General features: G+C 36.5%; 1 protein-coding gene across 1 annotated transcript in view; it reads left to right on the top strand.

The window, feature by feature from the left end:
* The window catches only part of DNAH11 (dynein axonemal heavy chain 11), a 315,311-nt gene that overhangs the window by 21,158 nt on the left and 269,700 nt on the right, over positions 1-24,453 (top strand). Inside the window, 3 exon segments of the mRNA XM_029233957.1 lie at positions 4,928-5,161; positions 6,374-6,541; positions 22,069-22,185. Of these exon segments, the coding sequence (XP_029089790.1) occupies positions 4,928-5,161; positions 6,374-6,541; positions 22,069-22,185 (519 nt within the window).

The raw sequence follows: 24,453 nt of genomic DNA, 5'->3' as shown, positions 1-24,453 counted from the left end.
GATTTAAGGCAGCTTCTAATAAAAGGCACACACACGTAGTACTTTCTTTGTAGCTTTCCCTTTGGTTTCCACAGGAACACTGGCTGGGGGAAGACTTTTGGAAAGGGAAGTAAGTTAAGAGAATCTGGCAGAAAAAAAATGATCCTCCAAAAATAGTAGTAGAATTATATTAAAAGAATTCTGACTCATGGTTGATCTTTAAAAATCTTGTTTATAATTGTTTCTCTACTCTTCACTTAACTTGCAAAATGTTTTAAAAAAATTGGACTGCTTCCTCATCCTGTGGGAACTTTAATTACTCTTGTGTCCATAATATCAGAGAATATTTCATAATTTGAGAGCTAAAAGATACTTGCAGGGCATATCATCCAGTGATTCTTTGTTGAGGGTGTGTGTGTCTTAGTCTGCTTGAGTTGCCATAACAAAATACCACAGGCTGTGTGGCTTTATTTTCAGGAATTGCTTTCTCACATTTTTGGAGCCTGGGAGACCAGATCCAGGTGCCAGCATGGTCGTGTTCTGACTAGAGCATTCTTTCTGGCTTGCAGATAGCTGCCTTTTCTCTGTGCCCTCACACTGAGAGAAAGATCTCCCTCTTCCTCTTTTTAAAAAACCACAGTCCTGTCAGATCAGGGTCCTGCGCTCATGACCTCATTAACCTTAATTACCTCCTAAAGATTCTATCTCCAGGTAGTCATATTGGTGGTTAGGGCTTCAACACAGGCACTTTTTTGGAGCGGGTGTCACACTTTAGTCCATAGCAGGGTCTATATCAGGGTGTGTGTCTGAACACCTAAGGAGTTTTTGTAAAACAGATGCCAGAGAATCAGAATCTGTGCATATGGCTTAGCCTTTGAGTTGCTAAGTAAGAGCGCTTCCTATGAGAATTGGATCGTTTCCAGCTGTAACTGGCAAACAAGCAGAAAAAGAGAAGTGTCTAAGTTCATATGAAGTGGAAAGTCTAACAGTACAAAGACTTGAGGATTAGCTTGCTCCAGGGGACACAGATGATAATTTCAAAGCTCTGTTTTGCTCGTTTGTGTTTGACTTGATTCTCAGGCTCTCATCACGTGTTAACCAAGGTGGCTTTTGGTAGCACCAGATGGATATCCTTCTAGTAGAGGAACTTCCCTGGAAAGAGGCTGACTTTGTTTTTTGTTCTGGACCAGTGGGTTTTATTTTCACTCCTGGAACAATCATGTGGCCAGGGAGATAGGATATCTTGGACAGGCCTGGATCACTAGCTCAGAGAAGGGTGGACAACTGTGATTGACCTAAATCCCTGATCTAGTCTAATGCTTCGCAGTGGTTTTCACCTCATGACTCACATAGAAATTTAAAATTTTTCATTGCGTAGTCGGGTAAAATTGGAGGGGACTGGGAGCCCTGAAAATCTGTTCGTAGACAGGGCAAGCTGTTCGGAGCTTCTGCTGCCCCAGGCCCCAGAACCTTTCTTTTCTAAACGTTAAAGAGAGCAGTGTTGTAGCAGAAACTGGTTGGGGAACTGTGTGCCATTCTAATCCTGATACTTTTTCAGGTGAATTAATGGAAACTTGAAAGATATCATTTGCTCACTTTGCTTGAGCATTTAGGGGGAAATCCAAATTAAAGAACAGGTTTCCTGACTTGTAGTTTACCGTTTCTGGAATACATATGAGATTGAGGTGTGCTTGTGTGTCTTCCTCTCTGCTTCCAAAGAAGTGGAATGGTGTATGGAAAGGGCTTTGGGCTCAGACCAACCAGGATTCAAATCTAATTGAACCAGGGGACTTCCCTGGTGGTCCAGTGGTTAAGACTCTGCACTTTCACTGCTGAGGGCTTGGGTTCAATTCTTAGTCAGGGAACTAAGATTCCACAAGCCGTGTGCCACAGCTGAGAATAAAAAAGATCAAGTTGAACCATTTTAGAGTAGTTAAATCACTTTTCCGAGCCTCACTTTCCACACTTGTAAGTGCCCTGTTCATGGGCTTTTGTAAAGATCAAGAGAGAACCTCAATGAAATGCTATGTGTGGCATTTAACAGAGACTCAGTAAAAGTTAGTTCCAAACTCTTGCCTTACAAAATAGTTGCAGCTGTTGATAGGAAATAACAGGTCTGTTCCTTGCTATATTTTAGCATCTCTTCTGGCTTCATTCTATTTGTTTCTCTGTTGTGCAGACTCAGTTTCGCTCTTTTGTTAAGTGAGTGCACTGCGTCCTAATGGCTTGGATCCCTATTGCAGGATTAACCACTGTGACCACCGCTTCTCCCAAACCCCTTTTGAGGGATCCTCATCGCATTTTGAGAATGATCCAAACTTTTACTGCAAAGCTCTGTTAGTGTAGAAACCTCAAATGTTGTCGTTCACTATTGTAGTTGGCTTGCAAGGGGCCCTGGTTACCTGTAAACCTATAAACCTATTATCCCCGGGTCCTAGGCTGTGTCAATGGTCAGAGTTTGCCAAGCTCCCAAGGAAATAATGTCGTTTCTCTTGTTCCTTAGTTACTGTTCTTGGCTTATGTCCAAAGGTTCCGTCGACCTGATTTCCTAGATTCTCCAAGTGGACTTTGTAGTAAATCTGCCCCAACATGTTAGGAATCAAAAATGGGCAATGAGTCAGCTTTCATACCTGGGTTCTCTGAAGAGCTAAACTCCGCACCACCTGCCACCACCCCCAGTCGTTTGCTGTCTAACTTATTTTTAATACTTATGTAACAAGAACTGTATAGTGCCTCTTATTTGCCAGAATTCTTCTAAGCCCTTTACAAGAATCTACGAGTTTAATTCTCTGGCAACACTATGATATAGGTGCTATTAGTAGATACTTTATGTATTTAAAAAAAAAAAAAACCCTTTTTAAAAAAAAAAAGTTCAGAGAAGATAAATAGCTTTCTCAAGGTCACCCAGCTGACAGAGTTCTTACTCATTTTGCTCCATGTTTTAATGTAAGTTTTTATTTCTAATTACTATTAATATGTAGTATATGAATAATTGTAAAATACTCTTATTGCATAAAATTTATAACAATGGACATAGTCCTGCAGTTCTATCACCCTAAAATTCAGCATTTAAAAATTTTCCTTCTTCCAAAATTTACACGTATTTATGCATTTTATCATATAATTCTTTTTTTTTTTACTAGCTTCTTGAAAAATGATTGCTATTGTTGGATATTTACATTGCTTCCAGCCTCCTGTATTACAAACAACATGCAGAAAACAACTTTATACAGAAATCCTTTTCCTTAACTTGGATAATTGGCTTAATATAAATTCCTGATGTTGATCAAGGGGTACAATCTTTTCATGACTATTGAACTCTACTTGATATTTACAAATTCTTTTTTAAAAGACTATGTTAATTGCATTGCTATTATCAATGTGTAAAAAGTTTTAGTATAATTCAGCAGCTTTGAGCATTACCAGCTTTAAAAAATTTGCAGTGATTCATTGAGTATACACTTGTACCATGTTGTTTCTTAATTTTGTACGTTGCATGATTTGTGTGATCACACATTTTATGTGCCTTTTATAATTTTCTTATATAGTTTTCATGTACTTTGTTTTTGTGACTATGTAGACTGCAACGTGTTTATGAAACATTTGAACCCTTGCTGTGGTATACGTCAGAAGTCATAAGCTGGCATTCTGTCAACTGTCTTTGGCCAATGGATCAATGCACTGCTGTTTTTATTTTGCATAGTATTTTGAAATTTAAAAAAAATTGTTTCTGATGCTTAAATTGAGTAGGTCTCATTGAATTTCCAACATCCCAGCCTCTACTGAAAAGCCAGATCTCACTGCATTGACTCTTGCATCCCCATTGACACAGTCAGCTGCTAGAGCTTCACGTACCCCTTTAGATGGGTCATGTGCTGTCCAGGTGACCATGGTCTCCACTGTTCACTGTTCCTGATCTGCTAGAATTGAAGGAACTAGTTAGTAGGCTTTTTAGACACCAAATGAATGATATTCTTACTACTTTACACATGTATGGCACAGAGTCTATATTGCATGTAAAACCATAGCCATTATTGGGAGATGGAGGACAATATGTCTACATTTAGAAAAACATTTCTTCTATCTGCTGTGTTGAACCCAATGGCTTTCAATACTTGCTCCATTGAGATCTGTGACAACTTTCTAAGCAACTGAAGAATTAAAGGTGTGCAGTTTAAACCTATAATTTATATGCGGTGAAGATGCATCAGGATTAGATTTTATAGGTTCCTGAGGCTCCTAAATAGGGAAATTGTGAAAGTTCATAACAAATATGCAAAGGGAAGAACTGAATGATGGTCCTATGAGAGTTGCTACATGAATCTGCTGGTTTTTCTATAATCATTCTCGCCTTTGCATTTCCACTATTGAAAACTAGTTCATATGGCATATCTCGGCCAGATTTTATGTCCTATAATGAGTTTAAGCCCCCAGAAGAGAAGTCTGCTAACCTAAAAGAATTGCCAATGGTATAATCACGTATGTTAGCTCTTTCTCACCTTTTCAAGAGACCTTGTGCTGTCAGGTAACGTGACCATATTTTTAAAATACATGGTCTGATAGATGTCCCTTCCTGGCTTATACATTTCTTTATGTGAAAAAACAGTTGTGCAGAATATTTGCTGCCAGGAATAGCCATGCAAATTCTGGTTACACAGTTGTTGTATCTTTGAAGCTTAGCAAAAATGTAGTCATTGGCAGAATGTTTAATTCCAGAAATTGCAGCATCTCCTGTAGAAGTCTCTAATGTATGCAAGTATGTCATTGAAACCTAAGTGCCTGAATTTCTAGAATTTGTATTTCCTGTTTTACAGCATTGCTGGCCCAATTCTAGACATTGTAATTTAAAAATCATGCACTGAAAAAATAAAACAGTTCATTGAAACAGTCATTTTCAGGAAAATTATTAAACATTTTCTTATTATTGTTTCCTTTCATTGAATTCTAGGCACTAGCTTACCTTTTGCCTGAAGACCTTATGAGAGGAGAAATTGAAGACTCTCTGGAAAAGGTGCAGGTGGCCGTTAACATCTTAAAGACTTTCAAAAATTGTTTTTTTAACTATAGAGAAGGATTGGCAAGCTATTTTATGGGAAGTAAGGAGCTGAAACCATGGGATTTCCAGTCTCATCTGGTGTTTCTTAGATTTGACAAATTTCTCGACCGTTTCATGAAAATAGAGGTATTCATTTATTGACTTGTAATTTATTCATATTGTAAGTTGTTTCAGAAAATCCTATAGCTTTTTATATGATTTAGGGAATAGTTCTACTTGGGTGGGAGGTGGGAAGTCTGCTTTCTTGGTGATCCTCATGAGGAGTTTACGAGGCCCGTGCTATCAAGATACAGTAAAAGCTTTAGTTTGTTTAGTTTCAAAACTTTGTTTAGTTTTAAAGCTTTGGCTTCTTTTTCTAAAAAATTCATTTTTGATTATTTTATTATACTGAGTGTAAGTGAATCACTATGTACCAGTGACCCTTGTCCTACAGCTTACTACGTTCCTAGAAAATGGTTGTAAATCAGGAAGCTATAAAATAACCCCTTTTTTCTTTACATGTTTGATGGTTTTATTGGGATTCCATAGCTGAAAACCCATTTGATAATCTAAAATATCATGGTAACTTTTAGTATATAAATATATATGTTATACTATTCAAATATTATAACTATTCATAAAAATAGATGAAAAGAACATGAAAACGTGCTTTTTATAAATGTTTTAAATGCCAAAAAACCAAACATGAATTACATACATGTAAACACTTACACACCACAACTTGTATGGAGCCAACTGGCTAAGGTTTCTGTTTTTGTTTTTGTTTTCATTTTGAACTTCCTTATTTTCTTTGTAAAACTCTTTCTAGCAAGTTTGGGCTTTTTTGTTGATAGATTTGTTGAATTTCATTCAAAATTAGAGCTTTATGTTTTGAAAATTCTCATCACTTAAGCAGCCTGAATGCCTCTTAAAGTTTGAGTGCCAAATGCCTGACTGTGGGTAACTTGCATCACCCTTTCATAACAGTCTCTTAAGCTCCTTTTCAATAAGGGAGCCCATCACTGCAGTGTTGGTGGCTGAAAATGAGTTTTGGATCTCACCCGGACGTCTGACTTACGATTAGAAGGATATGAAATTAGAGAATCAAATGTTTAACTATGGTAAGCTAGGTGTTGCCTGTACTGCTTGATAATTTTCAGTCCATGTGAAAATGGGAATATGATTTTAAAAGTAGGCAGTTACTTAGTTCAGTTACATCATTAATATTCACTTTATGTCATGTAAGTGTCCATTGACTCACTGATTTTGAATGTTGGAAAATGTTCTTTCTTTGAAACTTTAAAATGTTCTTTTCCTACTCAAGAGGGTGGAAAAATCTTTACGATGTTTTTTTCAAAGGATATATTTGTCACCATCCTGGAATTTGAAAAGCTGGAAAGACTTGAATTTGGCGGTACCAAGGGAGCAATTTTAAATGGACAAATCCACGAGATGAGTGAAGAATTTATGGAACTCTGTAAGATTTTTAAACAGAGCACATATGACCCATCTGATTACAATAACATGGTAATACTGTATCTTTGTGTTTTCAATTTCATAGAATCGTATTTTAAAGCTGGGAAGGACAGTAGGTCACAGTGATAATAGGTCCCATTCAGTCCAACCTCTCCCGGATGAAAAGAGGGGAAATGACTTGTCTGAGGTCTCTCATTTACTTAGTGGTAGATCAGGGACCAGAAGTTAGGTCCCTAACTTTTGCATTTTCAGTTTAGAATATTTTAAACTGTTTCTAATATAACAGTGGACCTCACTTTGGATTTGTCTCTTGTTGATGTATAGTGAAAAGGAACTTTCCATATTAACTCATTTAGATCTGATCATGTGGTGTCCATGTAACTTGTGTGTTTTATTTTAGCCTTTTCTTGAATCATTAGGTAAATTTTTCATCTACTTGAATATTTAGTTTCAGCTCATTCATTACATATGTTATTAACATGTATATTGTCTGAAAAAGAGGGAAGCTTTCAGGTTTAAGCTGCTTCTGTTTTCTGTCACTGCCAGCAGGTTAGGAGCCAAGGAGTTCCTGTGGGCATCCCTGCAGCTCTAGGGTAAAAATAGCTTCATTTTAGTGGTTTGCCATGACAGTGAATCCCAGGTACCAAAAAAAAAAAAAGATTACCTCTAGTCATCATTGTTTTTTGTGGAATGTGAATTTATTCACTATTATGTGTATATTTGACCAAATACTTGACTCTCTGAAGTGTACAAGTACAGTATGTTAGCTTTGAAAGGACATGGTTAGCAAACTTAATCCCTCTGAACTGCTGACAGTTTTTGGGAAGTGGAGTTAATGGTAAGAAAGATATGGTCATTGTGTGTCCGGCTAATTTGTGGAAAAGTAGGAGAAACCTAGATCTGTGGTGATGATCTAGGGGATGCATGAGCTCATCCCCAGAGCCTGGTAAGATGTCTGTCACCCAGCAGGAATTCAGTGAATATGGACAGGATGGGACTCTTGGGAGGCGCTTGATTTAGCTCTTCTGAGCAACTAAGCAGAGGAGCGTGAAACCCAGCGTGCACAGGACTGTCGGGTGCATTCGAGTTGCAGGAGAGCCTTGATTTGCTCATGATTACAAATCCTGGCAGGTTTTCAGTGTGCCAGGGTTGGAGGACATGGCTAGGTTTAGCTGATATCGCTTCCCTGGTAGTGCTAAAGGTCCTGAATTTATCCCTGTGTCTGCCCAAACCCTGCACAGTCACAAACATAGAATAGAAAATTCACTTGCTCTTGACACACACACACACACACACACACACACACACACACACACACACACACACACACACACACACACACACACACACACACTTGCTTGGTATTTGTATCTAGTATAAAGTGGGCAAGGCTTACCTGTGATCTCCAGATCTGGGTTAGAGACATCAATAACCTGCCCTCAAAGTTCCCCTTCATCCTTTTATCTGATTACTGTATCCTGCTTCAGAATATAATTTAAAAGCTCCTTGACTTTGATTATTCCTCGAAATCGAAATTTAAATTAACTAAAAGTTCACTTAATTGGTGTGCTTATGTCAAGGATGACCTTTGCTTTTTTTGAATGTGTCTTGGTTATCAGTGTTGCCTCAGAATATTGCAATGATTATATATTTTTGCTTAATAAACTGTTCATTTGGGGGCTTTTTAGCTGAGTTTCATTGTGTTCTGGTTTTTATGATGAAATCAGCTGGTAATTTTTAGGAGATATTATGTTAGCAAACTACCTGCAAGCTCATATATTCATACAGGTGTTTCCCCATGACACATGCCCACCCCATGCCCTTCCTCTCCCACTGCACACACCCCTCTGCATTCCCCAATCCCCGTTGAATAGTGCTAATGTAACTGTCCAGTGTATCATAGTCAGCCTTCCTGCCCTCTGGTGTAGAAATGGTTTATATATGTTCTGGTAAATTAAAGAAACAGTGACTGGTAATTTGCTTTTGGAAATGCTGTTTATGTCTCTCTCTTCATTAATCTCAAGCCTATCAATCAGGCTTTGAGCCTTTATTGGTGTGACAGAAGTTCTGCCACTATGGTCTATTTACAGAAGATGGGGATTTCTCGGGTGTGTCCATAAAAATGTTCTTGGGTTTCTGAATTATTAATACTGAATATAAAGGTCACTTTAAGTATTTGCTTTGACTTCTTCCTATGGGACTCATTGAGATCCAGACCATTAGGGGGAGAGACTTGCTTTCTAATTTATTTAATTGAAACATGTAACATTGTGCATATTTAAGGTGTATAGCATGTTAATTTGATACATTTATATATTTTAATAGCCAATGTAGTGATTATTAGCACCTCTATCGTGTTGCATAGTTATCCTTTCTTTTTTAGTGGTGGAAATCATTAAGTTGTAGTCTCTTAGCAAGTTTGATGTTAGTGAATATAGACAACAATTTGTATCATATTGAACTTGATAAGAGACTTGCTTTCTTAATTGTATTTAACTGATGGGCAGGTGACTTGAGGCTCAGCAGCTTGGTTTTCACCAACATTCTGAGGTGTAGCTTGATTAAATAAAATTCCCTAGATAACTAAGCAAGGATGGTGGATATTCTTGAGAGTAACCTCTTGGCTCCACTAGTGTCTGTTAATGAGCCCATTAATAATTGCTGAACAAGTGTTGGGTGCCAGGCATCAGGCCAAACCTTTACACACATTCCTGCTTAATTCTAGCTGTAACCCTGAGAGTGACTGCCCAGGTAGATGAGGATATGTAAATTACCCGAGATTACACAGTTCCAGGGAGTGGAACAGAGATTCCAACCCAGAGCTCTCAACCTAGCACTTGTTTTTTTGTTGTGCCATGTCAGTTCTTTAGTGTTTATCTCCCTCATTGCATCTTCCTAGAAATGAAGGGAATAAATTCATCTGGGGCAACTGGAGGAACTCACCTGAGGACCTGTGCCCTGAGGTGGGGTGATCCAAGATGCTGTGGCTAGTTTCCTTTGGCCTGCTAGTTTTTAGTAGGAAGATTGATCCAGGTACCTAGCCCGCCATTACTCCAGGATCTAAAATTCACTTTAAAAGTAGTTATTAATCTGTACTAGCTCGTGTTCTAGTTCCTACAATTAGTTTTCTGTTCTGTTCTAGTCTCCTGAACTATTTATTAATTCTTCTGCTATTACAGTGTGTAGCATTTAAAAATTTTAACTACATAAATTTCTTATTAGTCATCTGCAGGATTTTCAGGTCTTGCCTGCTTACTTTTCAAGGTAAAATTTATTATTTAAAAACATTACTTACTTGTTCTTTTGGAAAGGTAACATATGCAAAAATGCAAAAATTTAGTCCCCTTCTTATTCCCTGCTTTTCACCCTAGTCTTTCATTTTCCTTTCCCAAGGACATCTAGCATTATGAGTTTCTTATATAATGTTCCAGTGATACATGATGCATGTACTAGTGTATACATGGGTGTATGTATTTTGAATTCTGTTTTTGCACTCATAGCATCCTCTACAGATCATGTATACCTTTTGTCACTTAACATATTTTAGCAGTCACTCTGTATCACTGCAATAGCATTACCTATTTTTAAAAAAACAATTGTATATTATTCCGTGAATTTATGTATTATTTATTTTTTAAAGTTATTTAAAGTAGTATATATCACTGTTTAAAAATTTACTTAGGAGCTTCTTCTGGGAAGATGGAGTAGATGTACTTTTCCGTCTTCCTCTAAGTACAACTACAGTACGGGTCACTATGTGTAAAAGACACATAAGAAGACTCTGAAAGGTGAAAAGAAGAAGACAGATGGACCCAAAAGACAACACAGTGATGAGTTACCTGAATTTCCTTCTTGCCTGAAATAATGCAGACCTAGAGGTGAAGACACTGGCAACCTGGAAACACCAGTGGACACAGACATTAAAAACCTCAATTAAAGCCTGATCCCTCTCAAGAAAGGGACAGCCTGGCAAGACAGAAGACTTGTAGACTGCAGTCTCTCTAGTCCAGAAAAATATCACAGAAGAAACTGTTCCCTACCCCCATCCATGCCAGCAAAGACTGTATGGGGAGACTAGACTTACAGCCAATCTGTAAAATGCTACCCCACCCAGTCCACACCTCCACTGGGGTGGTATCAGTGATGACCAAGTAGGGAGTCATGATTTTCATCCTAGCTAGCCAGTTATGTGTTCACGCTCTGTGATGTCAGTGGAGAACACATGAGAATCCTGAATTTCTTTCCTCACCCAGCAGCGTCCTTTACCCCACTAGGGTAGTGTCACAGGAAGCCTCTAGAAAGTCAGTGCTTTCACCATGATCAAATGGTAACCAGGTCACCAGTACTGTGACATCTGTTGAGACCACATGGGAAGCTGGAACACCCAGCCATAACAGGAGCTCCCCACCCTTAGGTATTAATGGTTGCTGAGTGGAGAAACTGGACTTCTGTCTCCACTTGACAGTAAAGGGGCCAGAGCAGTATTGTAGAATGCTAGCAAAAACTGAAGGTTTAAATAAAATCCAGTCTCATAATATGAAACATAGTATGAAAACATCCAGGTTCAATAAAAATGTACTCATTATACCAAGAATCAGGAAGATCTCAACTGAACAAAAAGACAACTAATAGATGTCACCATTGAGATAAGACATGTTAGAATTATCTGACAGGCTTTATAGAGCCATGCCAAAAATGCTTCAACAAGCAATTATCAACATAATGAAACACATAAAAAATAACCTCAGTAAAGAAATAGAAATTCTCAGCAAAGAAATAGAAGATATAAAAAACAAATTGGAATTTTAGAGCTGAAAAAAATTAAAATACACTGCATAGTGATTGAGTTCAGTGGCAGGATGGAGTGACAGAGGAAAGAATCAGTGGACTGGAAGATGAAACAATAGAAAGCACTCAGTCTGAACAACAGAGAAGGTAGACTGAAAGTAAATGAGCAGAGCCTTAGGGACTTGTAAGACTGTAACAGATCTAGCACTAGTGTCCTCAAAGTTCCAGAAAGAGAGGAGAAAGACCATGAAGCTGAAAGTCTCAGAGAAGTAGCTGGAAACCACCTAAATTTGGCAAGAGACATAAACCTACAGATTGAAGAGGAAATCAGTAGCAGAAAGATAAACCCAGGGATAAACCCAGAGAAATCCATGCCAAGACACATCATAATTAAACTTCTGAAAACTGAAGATAAAGAAAAAAATCTCAGAAGTAGTGAGAGAGAAAGCACAACTTACCCAAGCGGAAAAAATGGTTTGAATGACAGTGGTTTTCTTATCAGAAATCACGAGGGCTAGAAGGAAATGGCAAAATATTTTTAAGTGCTGAAAGACAAGAATTGTTAACTCAGAATTCTCTACCCAGTGAAAAATACCCTTCAAGAATAAAGGGGGGGAAATCAAGAAATTCTTAGACCAAAAAAAAAAAAAAACTAATAATTTGTCACTAGTAGACTGATCCTTAAAGAATGGCTAAAGGAAGTTCTTAATACAGAAAGGAGGTGATAAAGAAGGGAACCTTGGAACAGCAGGAAGAATGTGGTATGCAGAAATAAGTGTAAATACAATAGAATTTCCTTCTCCTCTTGAGTTTTCTAAATAATGTTTCATGGTGGAAGCAAAAATTATAACATTCTCTGTGGTTCTAAATGTATATACAGAAAGTATTTAAGACCATTATAAATGGAAGAGAGTAAAGGGATCAAAAGAGAAGGAAGGTTTTTTTCTGTATATAAAATTGTGGTAAAATGTATTTTACATTAAATTTAGCACTTAAATCATTTGTGAGTACAATTCAGTGGCGTTAAGTATATTCACAGTGTTGTGCAACCATCACTGCTATCCACTTCCAGAACGTTTCATCATCCCAAACAAAAACTTTACACCCATTAAATGATAACTCTTCATTGCCCCCTCCCCTTGGTACCTGGTAATATCTGTTCTACTTTCTCTCTCTATGAATTTATTTATTTTAGATATCTCATATGAGTGGACTCAAAATAATTCTTTTGTGTGTGGCTTATTTCACTTAGCATAAGCCTTTAAGGTTCATCCATATTGTAGCATGTGTCACAGTTTCCTTTAATTCCTTTTTAAGGCTAAATCATCCTTTTTAATTTCATTCCTTTTTAAGGCTAAATCTATTTTATATATATATATATATATATATATATATACTGTATTTTGTTTATTCATTTATTGATTGATGCTTGCTTGTGTCCACCTTTTTGGCTCTTGTGAATAATGGTGCTATGAACATTGTTGAGCAAGTATCTGTGTCGTCCCTGCTTTCAATTCTTATGGATACGTACCTAAGATTAAAATTGCTGGATCATATGGTAATTCTATTTTGAACTGTTTGAGGAATTTCCAAACTGTTTTCCATAGTGGTTGAACTATTTTGTCTTCCCACCAGTAATGCAGGATTCCAATGTTAGCACATCCACATCAACACTTACTATTTTTCACTATTTTGGATAATAACCATATTAGTGGCCATGAAGTAATACTTCATTGTGGTTTGATTTGCATTCCATAATGATCAGTGATGTTGGTCATCTTTTCATGTGTTTATTAGGCATCTTTATGCCTTTGGAGAAATGTCTATTCAAGTCTTTTGCTCATTTTTGAATTGGATTCCTTTGTTGTTGGGTTGTAGGAGTTCGTATATTCTGGACATTAACCCCTGATCAGATGTATGACTTGAAAATACTTTCTTCCATTCCATGGGTTGTTTTTCAGACCCATGGTAGTGTCCTTTGATGCACAAAAGTTTTTAATTTTGATGAAGTCAAATTTATCTTTTGTTGCCTATGCTTTCAGTGTCATATCCAAGAAATGATTGCTAAATCCAGTGTCATGAAGATTTTCTCCAGTATTTTCTCCTAAGAGTTTTATACTTTTAGCTCTTACGTTTAGGTCTTTGATAAATATTGAGTTGATTTTTGTATATCTTGTAAGGATCCCACTTTGTTGCTCATAACTAACGTATAGAAGTGCAACTGATTTTTGCATCCTGCAACTTTGCTGAATTACCTCTGATAGTGGTTTTGTTTTGGCTTTTGTTTTGCTTTTGGTGCAGAATCTTTAGAGTTTTCTAAGTATAAAATCATGTCATGTATTAACAGAGATAATTTTACTTATTCCTTTTCAGTTTGGATGCCTTTTATTTCTTTTTCTCACCTAATTGCTCTAACTAGTGTTTCCCTAGCTAGTGTTGAATAGAAGTGGTGGAAGTGGAACATCCTTGCCTTGTTCCTGATCATAGGGGGAAATCTTTTAGTCTTTCATCACAGAGTATGATGTTAGCTGTGGGTTCTTCATAGATGGCTTTTATCATGTTAAGGAAATTTCCTTCCATTTCTAGTTTATTGAGTGTTTGTATCATTAAAGGGTGTTGAATATTTTTTTTTTTTTTTTACGTCAGTTGAGATGATCATGTGGTCTTTTCCTTCATTCTATTAATGTGGTCTACTGACATTGATTTTTATTTGCCAACTTTCATTCTGGGAATAAATCCACTTGGTCATGGTGTGTGATCCTTTCAGTATGCTGCTGGATTCTGTTTGCTACTTTTTGTTGAGAGTGTTTGTATCACTGTTTATAAGGAATACCAGTCTGTAGTTTTCTTGTAATGTCTTTATTTGGCTTTGGTGTCAGGGCAATATTTACCTGACAGGATGAGTTAGGAAGTGTTATATCTTCAATTTTTTTTGGAAGGGTTTGAGAAGGATTGGTATTAATTCTTCTTTAAATGTTTGGTGGTATTCATCAGTAAGCTGTCTGGTCCTAGGCTTTTTTGTTATTGTTGAAGTGTTTTTGACTACTGATTAAATCTTCTTACTAGTTATAGGCTTATTCAGTTTTTCTTTCCTTCACGATTCAGTCTTGGTAGGTTGTGTGTTTCTGTTTGTTCATTTCATCTGTGTTATAGAGTTTGGTGTACACTTGTTCATAGCATATTTTTATAATCCTTTTTATTTCTGAATTACCCAGCATTCATTTTAGTAATTTGAGTTTCTCTCTTTTTTCATTAGTCAATCTAGGTAAATGTCAATTTCATTGTTTTTCAAAGAGCAAACTTCTGGTTTTGTTGATTTTCTCTATTTTTCTGTTGTTTACTTCCTTTATCTCTATTCCAATCTTGATTTTTTTTCTTCCTTCTGCTAGCTTTGGGATTAGTTTGCTCTTCTTCAACTCCTATAAGGTGTAAAATTAGGTTATTCATTTGAGATCCTTTTTTAATGTATATGTTTACAGTGATAAATTTTCTCTCTTAACACTGCTTCTGATGCATTCCCTAAGTTTGAGTATGTTAGGTTTTTTCCCCATTTGTCTCAATGTATTCTTAATTTCCTAGATGATTTCTTCCTTGACTCATTGGTTGTGGGAGGTAAGATTTTATACTTTACTTGGACTGATGATAGATGGCAACATTAGACACTGATGTATATATAACGTAGTAAAGTAATATTTAGAGCAATATAAAGAGACAAACTTAAAACACTATAGGTACATCAAATATAATGCTAAAAAATTTCAAACAGAGTTGCAGAAAAACAAGAAAAAACAGAACAAATGGACAGCAAATAAAATGGCAGACTTAAACTCTAACATGGTAGTAATTACATTAAATGTAAATGGTATAAGTACACCAATACAAAGACAGAGATTAGCAGAGTGGATTAAAAAAGTGACCAAATTATATGTTTTCTTTCAGAAACTCACTTCAAATATAGTCATATATGCAGATTAAAAGTAAACAGAAAAAGACATATCATGCAAACATTAATCAAAGGATAGCAGTAAGGAAAGCAGTAATAGCTATATAAATATCAGGTAAAGTATACTTCATAGCAGGAAAAAAAAAAAAGAATACCAGGAAGGGACATTATGTAATGATAAAATAAAAGGGTAAATCTACCAAGAAGACATAGCAATCCTAGATGTGTACGCATCAAATAACAGAGCAGCAAAATATGTGATTCAAAAACTGGGAGAACTGAGAAGGAAAATAGACAAATCCACAATTCTAGTTGGAGACTTCAATGCTTCCTTCTCAGCAATTGAAAGAATAAGTAGATGAAATATCAGCAAGGATATAAAAGAACTCAGTACCATCAACCAGGAGGATCTCATTGACATTTATAAAACACTCCATGCCACAACAGCAGAATTCACATTATTTTCAAGTGCTTGTGAAACATGTACCATGATATGCCATATCCTGGGCCATAAGACAAACCTCAACAAATTTAAAAGATATGACATCCTACATAGTATGTTCCTTGATGACAGTGGAATCAAACTAGAAATCAATAACGGAAACCTAACAGGAAAATCTCTAAACACTTAAAGATCACATTTCTAAATATTCCATGAATCAAAGAAGTAGTCTCAAGAGAAATAAAGTATAGAGAACTGAATGAAAATGAAAATACAGTATATCAAAATTTGTGGCAACAGCTAAAGCAGTTCTGAGGGATAGTTATAGCACTAAATGCATACATTAAAAAAGAAGAAAATCTCAAATCAATAATCTGTTTCCACCCTAAGAACCTAGAAAAAAAGGAGAGCAAAGATACAAATCAGTCAGAAAGAAGGAAATAATCAGAAGAAGAGCAGAACTCAATGAAATTGAAAAGAAATAATAGAGAAAAGTCAGTGAAAGTAAGTTAGTTCTTTGAAAAGACAAAGCTCTAGCAAGACTACAAAGAAAAAAAGACAAATTACCAATATCAGGAGTAAAAAATAGCTACAATTACATCCTCAACAGATATCAAAAAAATGGGGAATACCAAAAAACAAAAGAATAACATCTACACACATAAGTTTGATAACTTAGATGAAATGAACCAATTCCTAAAAAAATTAGAACTACCACAACTCACTCAATATGAAATAAATATTTTAAATTGAGATATAATTGACATGTAACATTGTATTAGTTTTAGTGTGCAACAGGTCCCTGGTCCACGGCTTCTTAGGAGCCGAGGCGCACAGCAGGAGGTGAGTGTCAGACGAGCGAGCTGTGCTTCGTCTGCCACTCCCCATCTCTCACATTAACACCTGAACCATCCCCCACCCCGGCCTGGTCTGTGGAAAGATGGTCTTCCATGAAACTGGTCCCTGGTGCCAAAAAGGCTGGGGGCCCCTGGTGTACAACATAATAATATGATACATGTATATGTTGTGAAATGATTGTCACAGTAAGTTTACTTAACATCTGTTGTCACACATAAATTTTTTCTTGTGAGGGTGAGATAATTTGAATAACACTATAACTATTAAAGAAATTGGATTTGTGATTAAAGACTCCCCCGAAGAAAATGTTCATGCTGAGGTTGTTCCTAGGAGAATTTTACCAAATATTTAAGAATTACAGGCACACCTCAATTTTTTTTTTTTTTTTTAAACAAATCAAAGGTCCATGGCAACCCTGTGTTGAGCATCATTTTTCCAATAGCATTTGCTCACTTCGTGTCTCTCACATTTTGGTAGTTCTCACAATATTTCAAACTTTGTTATTACTGTATTTGTTATGGTCATCTGTGATAGATCTGTGATCTTTGGTGTTATTACTGTGACTTACTGAAGGCTCAGAAGATTGATAATATTTTTTAGTAATAAAGTATTTTTCAATTAAGGTATATACATTTTTTAGACATAATGCTATTGTGCATTTAATAGGCTACAGTATAGTGTAAATATAACTCTTATACACACTGGGAAACAAAAAAAATTCATGTGACTTGCTTTATTGTGGTAACCACTTCATTTCAGTGGTCTGGAACCCAACCTTCAATGTCACCAAGTTATACCTGTGACACCAGTTCTACACAGTCTCTTCCAGAAATACAAGTGAAGATAACACTTTCCCATTTGTTTTACAAAGCTAGTAGGTTTTACTCTGCTGCCAAAACCAGCTAAGACAGTGCAAAGAAGTGAAAAGTGCAAGCTTTTATCCCTCATAAACATAGGTACAAAATCCTTAAATTATTAGCAAATAGAATTCCACAGTATACAAAAAGAATTCTACACCATGTCCATAGGGGGTTTGTTCTAGGGATGCAAGGCTGGTTCAATATTTGAAAATCAGTGTAATCCCAATATTAACAGGTGAAAGAAGAGAAATATCATAATTGTGTTAATCGATGCATTAAAATTTTTTACTGGAGTATAGTTGATTTACAATGTGTTTCAGGTGTACAGCAAAATGAATCAGTTATACATATTTATATCTATTGTTTTTCAGATTCTTTTCCCATATAGGTTATTACGAAATATTGAGTAGAGTTCCCTGTGCTATACAGTGGGTTCCTATTAGTTATCTGTTTTACACATAGTAGCATGTATATGTCGATCCCAATCTCCTAATTTATCACTTCCCTCCACGTTTCACCTTTGGCAACCACAAGTTTGATTTCAAAATCTGTGAGTCTGTTTCTGATCTGTAAATAAGTTCATTTGTATCTTTTTTTTTTTGGGCCACACTGCATAGTATGCAAGATCTTTGTTCCCTGACCAGGGATCAAACCTGTGCCCCCTGCAGTGGAAGCACAGAGTCCTAACCACTGGACTGCCAGGGAATTCCCCATCTGTATCATTTTTTTAAATTAAATTTCATATATAAATGATACCATATGATAATTTGTCTTTCTCTGTCTGACTTAGTGTGATGGTATCCACATCCATCCATGTTGCTGCAAATGGCGTTATTTCATTCTTTTTTATGGCTGAGTAATATTCCATTGTATATGTGTACCACATCTTCTTTATCCATTCCTCTGTCAATGGACGTTTCGGTTGCTTCCATGTCTTGGCCATTGTAAATAGTGCTGCAGTGAACATTGGGGTGCATGTGTCTTTTTGAATTGTGGTTTTCTCTGGATATATGCCCAGGAGTTGGGATTGCTGAATCATATGGTAGTTCAATTTTTAGTTTTGTAAGGAACCTCCCTACTGTTCTCCGTAATGGTTGTACCAATTTACATTCCCACCAATAGTGTAGGAGTGTTTTCCCTTTTCTCCACACCCTTTCCAGCATTTATTGTTTGTAGATTTTTTGATGATGGCCATTCTGACCTGCGTGAGGTGATACATCATTGCAGTTTTGATTTGCATTTCTCTAATAATTAGTGACATTGAACATCTTTTCATGTGCTTTTTTGGCCATCTGCATGTTTTCTTTGGAGAAATGCCTGTTTAGATCTTCTGCCCATTTTTTAATTGGGTTGTTTGGGGTTTTTTGGTACTGAGGTGTATGAGCCGTTTGTATATTTTGGAGATTAATCCCTTGTCCGTAGCTTGCAAATGTTTTCTCCTGTTCTGAGGGTTGTCTTTTTGTTTTGTTTATGGTTTTGTTTGCTGTGCAAAAGCTTTTAAGTTTAGTTAGGTCCCATTGGTTTATTTTTGTTTTTATTTTCATTACTCTAGGAGGTAGATCCAGAAAGATACTGCTGTGATTTATGTCACAGAGTGTTCTGCCTGTGTTTTACTCTTAAGAGTTTTACGTTTCCAGCCTTACATTTAGGTCTTTAATCCATTTTGAGTTTAGTTTTGTATATGGTTTTAGGGAGTGTTCTAATTTCATTCTTTTACATGTAGCTGTCCAGTTTTTCTAGCACCACTTCTTGAAGAGACTGTCTTTTCTCCATTGTATATTCTTGCCTCCTTTGTGATAGTTTAGTAGTTTAAAAACTTCGATGCGTTAAATTTTTGACTAAATTCAACATCCATTCATGATAAAAACTCTTAGAAACAGGAATAGAGGGGACCTTCCTCAAATTGATAGAGTATCTAACAAAAGCCTAAAGGATATTTTACATAATGGAAAGGACCTGCCTAAATCCCAAACACATAGCATATATTCGGCTGCCTACTCAGGATCTCCACTTAGATACTTAATAGATGTCACCAACATGCAAAACTGAACCCCTGCTTTACCTCTCCCCATACCTATTCTTCCTTGTCTTCTCCAACTCATTAAATAGTCCATATAATGTACTACTTATTACAAAACCTTGGGGTCATCCATGATCTTGCTCTTTTCTTATGATAAACATCAGATAAACCCTGAAGATATACCCGGATCTCATCTTTGACCCGGGTTATTGCATTTGCTCCTAAACCTCTTCTTCAGCCCCTGTCTTGGCTCCATCAGGGTCTGTTCTTCACACAGCAGCTTGATTGCCTTTTAGGAGCTAAATCAGACCATGGCATTTCTCTAGCTAAAACTTCAAAATTTCCCACGTCACTAATAAGGGCAATTTTGGAGTTTTTACAGTATAGAAAAAATGGTTTTCAGTAATACCAGCATATTGTTTATTCTTCAGTAAGTATTGAGAAACAGCTCTGTGCTGGGAACCTCATTAAATATTGGCACTGTCACTGTGAAAAGAGACATGGCTACTATACTCATAGTTTAAAATCCAGGGGGAGAATCCAGGTTGGCAATTATACAGTGTGCTTAGTGCTAGGGTATGAAAAGTACAGAGTACTATGGGATCATTTGTGAAGGGCCCCTTTCCAGAGGAGGTGAAAGGGAAACTGAGACAATACTTGAAAGATAAATGGAACTGAAAAAAAAAATAGAAATGAAGCAAGTGAGGAGTAGGTGAAAAGAAAGTGATGAGCAGAAAATTGTATTACACACAGAGAATGAGTATGATAAGGCAGGTGTGGCTAGATCCTAGCGTATGAAAGGGGGAGAGGTACTGGAATAGTTGGGAGCAGTAAGTAGGGCCCAGATCACAGAGGGCTTGTAGGTGAGGTTAAGACTTCTAGACTTTACCCTAAGAAATTAGGGTTCTGAATTGAGATAATGGTGAACTGTGAGTACGAGAGTGACATAAGATTTCTATTTTAGAAAGCTTATTTAGATTGCAGTTAGAATGATGGGAGAGATGAGATTAAAGGCAAAGAGAGTAGTTAGAAAATTGTTAACAGAAATCCAGCTAAATGGTAATGGTGATCTGGAGGGTGATGCCTGGACTAATGAAGAATAGGTAGTTAGGAGAAAAGATTGACAGCAGTTGACCGAGAGAGGAAGAAGTGAAAGAGATTGCCAAAGTTTCTGTTAGGGTTTACAGAATGAGGTGTGGCTTTATGGAGAGGATGATAAGTTCCGATTTGTATAAAATAAATTTCAATTATCTGTGGGACTTCCTAGGGGAGAAGTTCTATCAGCAGTTCTGAATTCAGGTTGAGTGACAAAAAAGAGGTTAGGAGAGATATCAATTATGGAAATGAACGTTTGTTTCCTCCCTGAGATCTTATTTGCTGATTGTTCAAATAATCTTTGAGAATCTTAAGTGGTATGTTCTTTGTTGCCACATGAGTAGAAGAGTAAGTTAGGCTTGTTTACAACTTGTTGGGCATTTGTGTTTACTTTTAAAAGTCAGTGAGCCTTGAATGAAGAGACCGTTTGGCCCTACTTCGTAAGTGGAGACTTCCTCTTGATGCTAAAGATGACATTGTTGTATATGACACATAGTGCTCTAGAACTTTGCCGTTACACTGTTTTATAGTGTGTGTTCAATTCAGCATAAGGTGCATTCCTTCATACAAACATCCAGAATCATGCTTGGAGTGTGGACTTTGGAGCCAGGTTACCTGGCTTTAAATTCTGGCCCTGCCATTAAGTAGGGGTAAGATTGTGGGCATTAAACTTCTTTGAGTTTACTTTGTTGCCTACAAAATGGAGAAATATTACCTACATCATGTGGTTAGAATTGAGTTAATAATGTAAAGCATTTAGAATAGAATTGAATAGATGTTAGCTGTCATCATTATTATCAATAAGAGGAGGCTCAGTTTATGGTGGTAACAGAGGACTTCTTTATGTTAAGTGTGTGGCGTGCACTCCTGGGGCGGTTTGACTGGGAAGCCCAAAGTGTTTCTGAATTTCTGGGACTTCACTGAAGACTGAATTGTAATGCTGTGCAGATGATGGTTACTCTTTCACTGTTTCATTCTTCGTAATTATGGGAGTGGGTGTTTATGTATTACGAGAAAACTCGGGGTTGTTAACTGCATATTAATAAGAAACTGGGAAAGTAGGAAGAGTATTATCTTTTGTCTGTATCACTAATGATGCTTTCTTACAGACAGACCTGTGGATTTTAGTTCTCACTTGAAGAAATAGTGTTTCCTGGCAGGGTTTCTGCTCCATGAAAAACGAAATAAAAAACTTCCTGTTTAAACTTATAGATGGACTAAAGTTATAAGACGGGTTCTATTTTTTTCCTTTTTCTTTTCTGAAAAGCTTTGCTTTTTCATTTATAATCAAAATAGTATGGAGAAGGATAGAGTGATAGGCCAAAGTACTAATGTTGGGGTCTGAGCCAGTGAAAAGGATTGTGGGAATGTGAGCTGAAAGTGCTAAATGTTCAGTGCGCCTATAAGGCTGCCACTTGAATAATTAGTCAGGTACAGCTCTTTCTTTGTCTTTCCTGGAATCCTATGAAAAATAAATTCATTCACAGAGAGAGAGGTGTCACACTTTTGTGGTTGATATTTTCACTGTTGGATTCTTTCCCGTAAACTAATATTTTATTTTGAATTTTATAGGAATTTGAAAATGATTATGTTGTGTTTAAGTCCAAAACTTTGGATTTTGAAAGAAGGCTCGGGACAATTCTTTGTGAAGCTTTCTTTAACTGCAATGGTCTGGAAGCTGCATTTAAGGTTAGTTCTGAAGAAGTTATCAGGGAAAAATGTTTTACTAGTGAATAAGACTATTGGATGAAAAGAGGAAATACATTCCTTTCTCATCCAGGTAAACTCTTAACTAGTCACATTCTCTTCATATGAAGCTCACTGAATTATAAACTTTGAATAATGCACTTATGAATGATGAAGTTTACTTTGGACAGAGTCAGTTTTAGGATACTTGACTATTGATCTTTGCTTGAATTCATTGTTTCAGCTTTCATTACCTTTAGAGCAAGTTTGGTATGGCCTGTGAACTATCAATTCAAAATTAAGCTACAGTGAAAAGTGAAAACTCTCTGTTAACTCAAGAATTTCTTTTCTTTGCCATTGTTTACATAGGTTGGGTTCATCTGCCCACTTTATTAATCTGACTGAAATAAATAGCAATTTATACACTGTTTTTCATCAGGCATAAGACACTGTTGATTATCAGACACACCAGTGTTTATCAACAAAAGAATATGCTGCCAAAAAATTATGATGCTGTTGATTATATAACATAGTCTAGTTTCAGAGGTGTTAAAACATGAAAGAGTGTTTGTCATAGAATTGATGAAATACAGTATAAACGTATGAATAGTTGCAGAAAAGAAAAGCATCCTGAGAGTCCTCCCAAGTAGAAAGCTTGTAACGTGGGTAATCGGGGCACCTTGTGAAACTTGCTTGTCAAAGAAGAGAATTGCAAGTCAAGCGTAAACTTAGATGACATCCCCAAAGAGGAATGAGGCCTCAGTGTCAGCAGAAACACAGCTAGAGAATCACGGACACAATTCATTGAAGATGGCAGTGCAAAACAGTATAACAGGCACAGACTTTGTCAGAGATACTTGTTTGATTTTGATCTTAAAATTCAAATAAATGGGTCAGATGGCGGTTAAGTGGCTAGTGTCTTCTACCCCCATCAAGCATTTTAACAGAGAAGTCACGAGACTCAAATAGTTCTCTCTTAAGAGCCCTTGGATGAAACTGAGATGCTGCCAGCTGAAATACATAGCCTGTTGTTATAAAATAACACCACCTGTCATCCCATCTCTCAGAAATTACTATTGTATTTATTACTGCCCTTCCTTTTCTTTGACTAGATATGCATACATATTTCTCTTTGCAAAAAATGACATATTCTGATCCTTGTAATCTTTTTGTAACCCTTTCAGGAAGCAGTGAATCATAAAAATTTTTCTTTTGTAACAATTCAACAGTATTATTTTTAGTGGCTATGTAGTAGTCTATCGTATTCTCTGTAACTGGACCTCTTTTCATGCTTTTAGAAATAACTTCAAGAAAGAATGTAGAATGAAATCTCAGTTACACAGGTTACAGAGGCTCCTGCCGTTTCTAATTCAAACCTCTCTCCTTCCCCTTTTCACAACCATTCATATGGATTCTATTTTAGTACATGGCCAGTTATTTTTTCTAAAGAATTTTATCTCTTTTTTGTCATGTATTTTGTTTCTTTAACTTTCCACATATTTGTACCTTGTCTGCTGCAAAATATAACGTGAGATGGTGCCCTTATAAGCTCTCCAGGGGTGGGACATCATCTTAAGAGTTTTTGTTATATCTAGATCACGTTCTGCAATGCCTTATATAAAGCAGGCACTTAAAAACTGTGACATTAGGAGGGCTGACTGGTTGTCAGAGTCCTGAAATGACACACAGATGAAGATAAGTTCAGCAAGAGTCGTGGCAGAAGAAAAAAATTACAGGGTTGTGTATTTAGGGGAGAAAATGATTTCTACCATAGGTACAGGATGATGAACTCTGACCAGTTACTGTTGTGTCCCAGGGAATAAATACTTGCAGACTGTTCTCTGAAGGCCACGATTCAGTACCTGCTCTTGGCAAAGACATGAGCAGGAAGGGCCCTGGAACCAAACAGTATAAAGCTGTGGCTCAGACCCTACAGCGTTGGCGCTCAATAAAAATTAAAACAAAATGCTGATGGATGGCTTTCTAAAATTTACAGTTTCTCTACATGAAGGCAGACTGAAGTATGTAAGACGAGTGTCTAGAAAAGTCTTTAGATGAAATAATAGAAAACTAGAAAATTGTGAAGTATATATGGTTCAAGTGGCAAAAAATTTAAAAAATCTTTGAAAAAGACAAACCTAAGAAAAATATAAATATTACATAATGAAACTGAGAAGTAGAAGAAAATCCAGGTAAACCTTACAGATCTCCAGTGGGATATTTAGGAAGGAAGCATGTATTGGGAATCAATCTTGAATCTTTTGAGGTTGA

The sequence above is a fragment of the Monodon monoceros genome, unplaced genomic scaffold (genome assembly GCF_005190385.1).
Source record: "Monodon monoceros isolate NGI ecotype Baffin Bay Population unplaced genomic scaffold, NGI_Narwhal_1 Super_Scaffold_2, whole genome shotgun sequence".
Classification (NCBI taxonomy): Eukaryota; Metazoa; Chordata; class Mammalia; order Artiodactyla; family Monodontidae; genus Monodon; species Monodon monoceros.
Note: the sequence above shows the minus strand (reverse complement) of the source record. Positions and strands in the feature narration are given on the sequence as shown.